At 62.1% G+C, this 9,164-nt stretch overlaps 1 protein-coding gene across 1 annotated transcript; it reads left to right on the top strand.

Annotated features, from left to right (window-relative positions):
- Positions 1–1,017: 1,017 nt before the first annotated feature.
- CBX4 (chromobox 4) lies at positions 1,018–7,261 on the top strand. Its single transcript, XM_033090474.1, has 5 exons — positions 1,018–1,286; positions 1,425–1,468; positions 2,586–2,651; positions 4,732–4,798; positions 5,061–7,261. The coding sequence occupies exons 1-5, from the start codon at positions 1,218–1,220 to the stop codon at positions 6,468–6,470; spliced, it is 1,656 nt and encodes a 551-aa protein (XP_032946365.1). The 5' UTR covers positions 1,018–1,217; the 3' UTR covers positions 6,471–7,261.
- Positions 7,262–9,164: the final 1,903 nt, after the last annotated feature.

The raw sequence follows: 9,164 nt of genomic DNA, 5'->3' as shown, positions 1-9,164 counted from the left end.
CGACCCCATCTACCCCTGCTCAGCCTCAACCTCTTCTCAGCTCTCACGCTTCCTGTTTCGATGCTTTTACCGGGGACCCCACGAAGTCCCCTCGGTTCCCCAAGCAGACCGGGACATCCATTGCGCCCCTTCTCTGTCCTCCCCGCCTCTCGTCTCGCTTGGCCTCAGGGGGTGGGGCGGGTAATGCTGCTGGAAACTAGATATCCCGCACCCACCCCGCCAAGGAGAGGGCCTAAAGTAAACTGGAAGCTGATCTGGTTCGGGGTGCGGCCGGACGCGGAGCCCCCTTCTGGTAAGGTTCTTGAGCGCTAGGGCCCCAGGCTGGCTGTTCATCTGCCCCCCTCCTCATCTCTTCTCCTCGCTCTCCCCCAACGATCCTTTGCACCCGGTCCTCTCTCTTCTCCCAGCCTTTTCTCTTCCATTCTTCGCCTTCCTAAATGCTCAAAGCCTCGCGGGGCGGGGCGGTGGGGCACGCGGGGTGGGAGTAGTGAGCTGCCCCGGCTCGGATTCCGCCCCCTGCCGGCGGTTCTCCGTGCGTCTCCACATGACGCAATTCGGTGCAACTGGAAACGACAGTGGTACCCTTAGGTGGCCCCCAGCAGAGGTCCCGGCGCTGTGCACACTGAGAATGAGAGGCGAAGGGGCTGGCCACAGCGCCGGGCGGAAGGCGCGGGGTCGCGGCCGAGACCCTCCGGACCCTGTCGCGCTCTCTACCCTACTCCGCCCTCAGCCAACACACCTCTCCTGCCCAATCCCGCTCCCTCCCTCCAGCCTCCTTTGCCCTGGCTCGCGGATCCCTCCCCCTGCACCTCCCCGACGCCCTCCTCCTCCTCCTAACCCCCTCCCGCGTCCTTCCTCCTCCCCCCGGAGCCCGGGACCGGGGCCTCCGGTAGGCCCGGCTGCGCCAATCCCGACCACGGACCGCCCCCTGACGCCGAGCTGGGCCCGGCGAGGCCCCGCCCGCTGACGTCCGGATTTGCATGAGTTCTTGTGCAGCCGCGGCCCGGGCTCAGTTGTCTGAGCGAGCGCGAGCCGGGAGCCGGGGCGGGCGCGGGCAGCGGCGGGCGGCGGGGCTGAGCGGGGCGAGCGGCGGCGGCAGCGCGAGCGGCGTGGGTGGCGGGGGCGCCTCGGCCGGGGCGGCAGCCGGGCGCCGGCGGGAGCCAGCAGCGTCTGCAGCCGCGCCGGCCTCCCGCGCCCCGGCGCGCTCCGGCTCGGCCATGGAGCTGCCAGCTGTTGGCGAGCACGTCTTCGCGGTGGAGAGCATCGAGAAGAAGCGGATCCGCAAGGTAGGGCGGCGCGGGGGAGGCGGCGAGGGAGCGGCGGCCGGAGCAGCCCGCGAGGAGGCGGGGAGGGGGTGGGGAGGCTGCGGGCCGGAGCCGGGGATCCCGCGGAAGCTGATGGAGTGCTGTCTCTTCCCCCCGCAGGGCAGAGTGGAGTATCTGGTGAAATGGAGAGGCTGGTCCCCCAAGTAAGTAGTGGCGGAGGGGCGGAGGAGCCGGGTGCCGCGGCGCGGGGCTCCGGGGCTCGGGACCCGCCGGGCTGGTGGGGTGGTGGGGGGAGCGGACGGGAGGCGGGGTGGAGGTGGGGTGGAGGGAGGAGGGGGTGGGGAAGTCGGTGGCAGGCACTGGGGAAGCCGAGCCGCCGAGCCCGAGCCCTGCGCCCTGTGTTGTGCTCCGCTCTCCGGGAAATGCCATCACTAATTTATGCACTAAAAGGAGCCGGAGGAGCTGGAGAGACACGGGGCCGAGCCGGGGAGGCCGGCGGAGGGAGGGAGGGCGCAGGCACTGACTGATGTGCAGCAGAAAATGGCTCCTTTCCCCTTTCCCTCCACCGAACGGCTCCATATTGCAAAACCAAAAAAAAAAAAATTAAAAAGCGACGAAAATGCAATTGTGTGCCTCTTCCCTCCTAGTGGTGCAGGGAGAGGAAGAAAAAAGGCAGAAAATGTTGGGCACTGTCACTGCAGCGCTTTTGGTGGGGAATTTCTTTTTTTAATTTGAAATGCGAAGGCACCGGATGGAGACAGACGCGCAGGCACGCACACACACTCTCTCACACACAGAGGCATATTTTTGTGTTGCTGAGTATTTAGGGGTGCTTGCCCGTGACAGCGGGCTCCAGGGCCGCGAGGGGGTGGGGGGGGCCCGCTCGGCTGACAGTTATCGGATTAGGGGTCAAATGGAGAACGGCTGAAGCCCTCGCCGAGAGTCGGGGCTGGGGAGGAGGAGGGGACTGCGACTTTGCATTTCGGCTGCTTTGCACGCAGGGTTCCTGGTGAGCAAAGTGGCTTTGGAACATGTCGCAGTAACATGCTTAAAATTCTTGACAACTGCAAAATAAACTGCTAGTTTCATTTTCCTTACCCCTCCTCTTCCTGCCCTTGTGTGTTTATTTTGACTTGGGAGGGGTGTATCAGGGACCGTGTCAGGCCTGCAGAAATCTACCCTCCACCCCCCCCACATACACAGCTAAATAGCTTTCGGTTCATGAAGACAGAGTAGGGCCTTATGTCATTCCCCACCTGGAGGCCGCAAAGCTGGCTCGGTTTTTTTTACGCTGTGTCCCCCTCCCTTCTCCCTTGCAAGATATAACACGTGGGAACCCGAGGAGAACATCCTGGACCCCCGGTTGCTGATCGCCTTCCAGAACAGGTGAGCGTCCCCTAGCAGCAGCCGCCCGCAACCGGGACCCTATACGGGAATGGGAGAGTGGGCCACGCAGCAATAAGGGGGACCAGGCTGGGAGGGACCCACGGTAACCCCCTCCCCCAGACGGGCCTGAACGGCACGGCTGCGGCCTGGGCTCTAACCAACGTCCTTGGCGGTTGCTGCAGCCTGGGGGTGGGGGCGGGGCAGGGCCAGAGAAGGCAAGACTTGTGTTTTGGGGAAACTGCAGAATGGGTGCGTGCGGGTGGCCCTACAGCTGCCCGAGAACTCGGAGCTGCGCCTGGTCCCCCGCGGCCCCCCTCTCCCTTCACAACCTTGGAGCCCCACCCCCAGAGCCTAGGTGTTGCTTTCCTGCAGCTACCGGCCGCTTGGCCAGGGCACGTCGCGGGGCAGCTCCAAGGGAGTTGGCACTGGGAAACTGTCCGACGTCACGGAACTGAACTTAACCTGTTGGGAGCTGGAGAAAAGTTGACAAGACCTTAAGCCCCCACCCTTACCCCCAGGGAGCTTGGGATGGGAGGGGGCCAGATTTTGGCTGGCGCTGGGTGCCCTTCACAACCCCCGTTGGGCTACTTAGTGGGTGAGCTTGGCTCAAAGGGTGTGGGCTGGTATCTGAGGTGGAGCTCATCCTCGTGCACACAGATGCTTGTCACGCTGCAGCTGCTGCAGCTGGATTCACCGCCAGTGGCTGTGGTTCTCTGTTTCGGGAGGACAGAAGGGGGAAGGGCTGGCGAGGAGGGGAGGAGCGGCAAGAGCACGCGGAGCTTGGCCACCCTGCTGCCTTCCATCCCTCCACCCCCTTTTATTTTGCATTATTTCCTGCGGTGCATTTGGCGCTAAAACTGTAAACTCTAGACCCTTGGAGCAAGCTACCTGCGGGGAAGTTGCTCTCCCGCGACGCAGGGGGGCACGGAGAAGGGATCCTGCCCCGGTTCCACCTGGGAGTTCACCACCCTGTAACCATGTCAGCAGCTGATGCCATGTTGCGTAATGGGTCCCCAGAGAATTAAAACGCAGGCTGTTGCAATGCCATGCAACTTTGGAGTCAGGCCCTGGCTTGGCAGAACTCCCCTGGCTTAGCCCACCGGCAAGGGGTGATTAGGGTCGCTGGAGAGCAAGTTTCTGGCCCAAAAATGGGCAGCAACTTCGGCCAAGGATGGAGAGGCGCCCCTTCTCCCGTGGAGGACTGGGCAGTGCTAGGACGATCCGCCCCCTACCATCAGTCACCCTTGGCCAAGCCGCAGGCGGAAGCCTGGCAGTTGTATTGACCCGATCCACCACCGGTGGGCTATATTCATTTGGAAATAGAGGGGGCCGGGCTCAGCGAGGGGGAGGGGCTTGTGCGCGCCACCCCCATCTCGCCCAGCCCAGCCTCGCCGCCCCTGCTGTCCCTGCGGCTGGGAGCAGGTTTACCAGGTGGCTGCGAACCTGGCCAGGCCCTGGCCCCTGCGGCCAGCCTCCGCCCCCAGCCCCTAATTGGCTCATTTGCCGCTGTGTAAACAAGGGCGCAGCCCCTCCCCCGGTTTAGTGCCTACCCTTTAGAAGAACGAGTCTTCTCTTCCGCCAGCGACACTCGTTATCTGAATCTTAATGAGGTCATTAGCATCCCGTGCCTCTGACAGGAGGGACGTGGTCCTCGTACACCTCCTTTGAGCTTGTTTGTATCCCCTGGACCCCCGCGCCCACTCCCCTGTATGCAGGACCATGGGACCAAGGCTGTGGGCACCAGTGCCAGCAACCCAGCCCCGAGGGGCCGCCTCCCCTGCATAGAGGGAGGGGTGGGGGGTGGGCGCCAGTTCAGGTGCGGACTTCAGAGATAGGGGAACCTTTGGAGGAGGACCTCTTGGGTGGATGAGGGTCAATGCCAGCGTAAAGCGGGACTCTGGGACCGGACTGACGCGCCCAGCTGGCGGCAGGTTGACCTTCTGCCCTGAGCTCTCGATCCCTCTGGGTTTTGCTGGCCAGGCTGCTCTCTGAAGAGGGGCCGTCACTGCAGGTTGAGGCATACTAGCAGGAGGGGAGGCAACCGAGGCTAACGGCGCTGCCCTCTGTTCCCTCCCCCCAGGGAACGGCAGGAGCAGCTGATGGGATATCGGAAGAGAGGGCCAAAGCCCAAACCACTGGTGGTGCAGGTGAGAACAGTCGCTGATCCGCGGGCAACCCACGAGTCTTTCCCTTGAAGTTGCCACCTTAGCTGCTTCCAGGCCTACAGGGCAGGGGGAGTTCGGGAGCACCCTCAGAGCACCCCAGTTCCACTTCCTTTCTCCCTGACCTCCCACAGCCCCCTCCTGGGTGGGAGCGGGACACTCCTGATGCTGGATACATGCTCTGGGGCTGACCTTATCCTTCCTCTCACCACCCTGCCCCCACCACCCCCCACCCCCGTGTCCCCAGGTACCTACCTTTGCACGGCGCTCCAATGTGCTGAGTGGACTCCAGGACTCCTCCGCTGACAATCGTGCCAAGCTGGAGCTGGGCACTCAGGGCAAGGGCCAGGGGCACCAGTATGAGCTCAACAGCAAGAAGCACCACCAGTACCAGCCACACAGCAAGGAGCGGGCGGGCAAGCCCCCACCGCCTGGCAAGAGCGGCAAGTACTACTACCAGCTCAACAGCAAGAAGCACCACCCCTACCAGCCGGACCCCAAGATGTATGACCTGCAGTACCAGGGCGGCCACAAGGAGGCACCCAGCCCCACCTGCCCGGACCTGGGCACCAAGAGCCACCCGCCCGATAAGTGGGCACATGGCGCTGGAGCCAAGGGCTACCTGGGAGCTGTGAAGCCCTTGGCTGGTGCTGCTGGGGCTCCAGGCAAAGGCTCTGAGAAAGGCCCCCCCAACGGGATGACACCGGCCCCCAAGGAGGCAGTACCGGGCAACGGGATTGGGGGCAAGATGAAGATCGTCAAGAACAAGAACAAGAACGGGCGCATTGTGATCGTCATGAGCAAGTACATGGAGAATGGCATGCAGGCGGTGAAGATCAAGTCCGGTGAGGCTGCCGAGGGCGAGGCTCGCTCCCCCAGCCACAAGAAGCGTGCTGCCGAGGAGCGCCACCCCCAGGCCGACAGGACTTTCAAAAAGGCAGCGGGTGCAGAGGAGAAGAAGGTGGAAGCGCCCTCTAAGAGGAGGGAGGAGGAGGCACCGGGGGCCAGTGACCCGCAGCCCCAGGACGCTGTCTCCCGCAAGCTCTCGCCGACCAAGGAGGCCTTTGGCGAGCAGCCCTTGCAGCTCACCACCAAGCCTGACCTGCTGGCCTGGGACCCAGCCCGGAGCACGCACCCGCCCTCCCACCATCACCACCACCACCACCATCACCACCACCACCACCACTCTGTGGGCCTAAATCTCTCCCACGCACGGAAGCGCTGCCTCTCCGAGACCCACGGCGAGCGCGAGCCCTGCAAGAAGCGCCTAACGGCTCGTAGCATCAGTACCCCCACCTGCCTGGGAGGCAGCCCGGCTGCGGAGCGCCCCACCGACATGCCCCCTGCCGCCGCCCTCCCGCAGCCTGAGGTCATCCTGCTGGACTCGGATCTGGACGAGCCCATAGACTTGCGCTGCGTCAAAACGCGGGGTGAGGCCGTGGAGCCGCCCAACGCCCTTCAAGTGAAGCCTGAGGTGCCAGCGACGGCGGCAGCAGTGGCAGCTGCGCCGACAGCGGCTGAGAAGCCTCCAGCCGAGGCCCAGGACGAGCCTGAGGAGCCCCTGAGCGAATTCAAGCCCTTCTTTGGGAATATAATTATCACCGACGTCACCGCGAACTGCCTCACCGTCACGTTCAAGGAGTACGTGACCGTGTAGCCGGAGGGCGTCGGAAGGGGAAGCGCCATCCCCGTGGGGAGCTTAGCGCCCGGGATCTGGGGATGGAGGAATCCTCCTTTTGCCCTCTGCGGGAGATCCTGGCTGGCCCCCAGTTCCAGGACGCCCGAAGCCGGGTAACCACATCCCTCTGTATCTGGCTGTGGGATCTTGGCTGGGGGACCGGCCCGACCCTGCCCTGAACTGGCGCCTTGCACGCGGTGCGTGCCCCCTCCCTTCCCTCGCGGACTTCCGGGACTGACAGGGCAGCCACAGGCAGCGGTCTCAGAGTTATAGTATTATATTTTAACCGTGCTAACTTGTCAAGTGCAGACTTTACTCCCGTTTGTACGTGGTGTTATTATTGAAATGTATCGTTTGAGCTCAAAAGGCCCGACCACCCCCTTTGGGCTGATATATATATATATTTATTTGTAGGTATTTATATATTGAAATATAAAAACCTAGATTTATGGAGTTTCCTCTAGATCATGTTATATTCTATATCAGACAAACTATTTTCTGTTGACCCTTCTCCCCGTTCATTCAGTATTTCGGTTGATGTTCATTTCCTCCCCTTCCAGGAACTGCAATACCAGTAACCTTGGTATATATTTTTTGATACCGTACACATGGATGTGTTGTTTCTATGTGCAAAAAGAAAAAAAAAGAAAAAAGTTTGTTAAAAAGCTAAATGAGCTCTCTAGAAACTGCTGCTACTAGAAATGTCTAAACTATAAGCTTCCAATTATTACCTGCTTGAATGTAAATATTAAATGGAAATGTTGAAGGTGCATTTTCGCTGTTGGAGATTAGCCGTGGAGGGAACGTCGTGGAGGGCTCGGGAGGCGTCTGGACGCCCCTCCCCACCCCACTTCCGTCTTAGGTCGCGGGAGGAAACCGATCTCCTCCTGCGCTAAACCTTAGCAAAGTGGCCTGGTTTGACGGGCAGAGGCACCCGCGAGAGGATTGACCCCGCTCCCCAGCTCCAAAACAGAGGGAAATTCTTGAGGGCGTTGCCAGCAGCTCCCCTCCCTCAGGGCTCTCAGGCCAGTGGTGCCCACCATGCTGGCAAACCTAGGATCTGCGTAGTCGGGGGAGGGTACGCGGGTGAGGTGAGCGAGCAACCCCCCACCCCACGCCGCATGCACCGCCGGCACCTGCTGACCTTTGCTCCCCACCCTCGGGGTGCCAGGTGCTGGCCCTGGTGGGTCAGGGGTGTTCCTCTTTAATAATCCCTGCCCCGGTTGGGCAGGTTCAGCGGGGAGGGGACCCTCCCACCCTCTCCAGTGTCTGAGGCTGGCACGGCTGGCCCCGCCCCACCGAGGAAGCCGCCGAGGCTCTTTCTCTGCCAGGCTCTCTCCCCGGAAACCACCAGGCCAGAGGTTTTGACCGGAGTCACAGGGATGGCGGCCCCAGCGGGGGGCTTCCCACCAAGCTAAGGGGACGGGCAGGAGGAGGAGGAGGCCTGATGAGTCAGGCCTGTCCATCCCCACTTCCTTAGTTGTGGTAGAGAGAATATGGGACCACATCTCACCCATTCTGCCTTGGGTGGCAAGGCTGGGGCCCTTGGTGTTGCGGGGCAGGAAGGGGTTAAGGGCCCAGAGGAAGCTAGGAGAGTGGGCAGAACTCCAGGGTGCAGCTCCCCAAGCCTGGAAGCGAGACCCAGGAATGCAGGGGCAGAGGCCAGCTTTCTGCAGACACAGCGATCTTCCTCCTGGCAGGGGTGGCTGAGCAGGGCCAGGGGCAGCGGGACAGGCCCGGTGGGTGCCGGGCTGCTTCCAGCCTCCAAAGCCCCTTGCCTGATGGCCTGGGACTAAGGGCCCCGTCTGTGCAGGGTGCCACGACGGAAGGGGTCCGCGTGGTTCAGAATGGGTGGCTGGGAGGTGGCGAGAGAGTGCAGTGTTGGGAAGGCCAGGGGAAGAGATAGAGGGCCAGGAGGGCGGGGAGGCCTGAATGCGGACAGTGTGGCCAGTGTTGGCTGCAGGCCACCAGTGACTGGAGGTGGGGGAGGGGAGCCCAGTGGGGGAGGGGAAAGAGGGAAGGGAAGTTCTAAAAAAAAAAAAAAAAACGTTGGGAGTTTCTAGCCCTGGCTTTTGTGAATTGTCCCTCCCACCAGCGCCTTCACCCCAGCCCCCTTGGAGTGAGTTAAATACTCCCCCCTCCCCCTCCATGTAATGAATGCCCTTTGCCACCCTGGGAGTAGAGGGAGGGGTGATCTTGACTGCTTCTGGCAAACTGCCTGCTCAGCACTAGAATTGGGCCTGTCCTTCACCGGCTGGCACACAAAGGCGCATGCCAGGCGCTGATTTCGTCTCCCTGTTTTTCTGGTAGAGGAGAACTGAAAAACCAACCGGGAATGGGAAGGGGAGCCCTTGCTCAGGTCTGCACAGTGGGTGACTTGGGAGTGAGCCTTAGCCCTTGGAGTGCCCCTCCTGCCCAGTGGGTGGCCTCTGCCAGGTTGAGCCTGGGGAAGGGGGGTATGGCAGGGGAGGTAGAGGATGGCACTACCACTGGAAGAAAGACGTAGTCTCCAGGTGGCCTGAGGCCTTGAAAACTGGGCCTGAAGGTGGACGTTCTGGAGTAGGTCTTCCGGGAGGACAGTCCTAGGAAGCCCTAGAGCCTGAGGTCAGATGGCCGACCAGGGGACACAGGTGAAGGGATGGGTCACAAGGAGCTGCAGGGATGCCCAACCTG

The sequence above is a fragment of the Rhinolophus ferrumequinum genome, chromosome 21 (assembly GCF_004115265.2).
Source record: "Rhinolophus ferrumequinum isolate MPI-CBG mRhiFer1 chromosome 21, mRhiFer1_v1.p, whole genome shotgun sequence".
NCBI classification, from domain to species: Eukaryota; Metazoa; Chordata; class Mammalia; order Chiroptera; family Rhinolophidae; genus Rhinolophus; species Rhinolophus ferrumequinum.
Note: the sequence above shows the minus strand (reverse complement) of the source record. Positions and strands in the feature narration are given on the sequence as shown.

Coding starts and splice junctions, on each gene's coding strand:
- CBX4 (XM_033090474.1), top strand. CDS start 1,218: ATGGAGCTGCCAGCTGTTGGCGAGCACGTCTTCGCGGTGGAGAGCATC. Junction 1,287..1,424: donor AGAAGAAGCGGATCCGCAAG/GTAGGGCGGCGC, acceptor TTCCCCCCGCAG/GGCAGAGTGGAGTATCTGGT. Junction 1,469..2,585: donor TGGAGAGGCTGGTCCCCCAA/GTAAGTAGTGGC, acceptor CTCCCTTGCAAG/ATATAACACGTGGGAACCCG.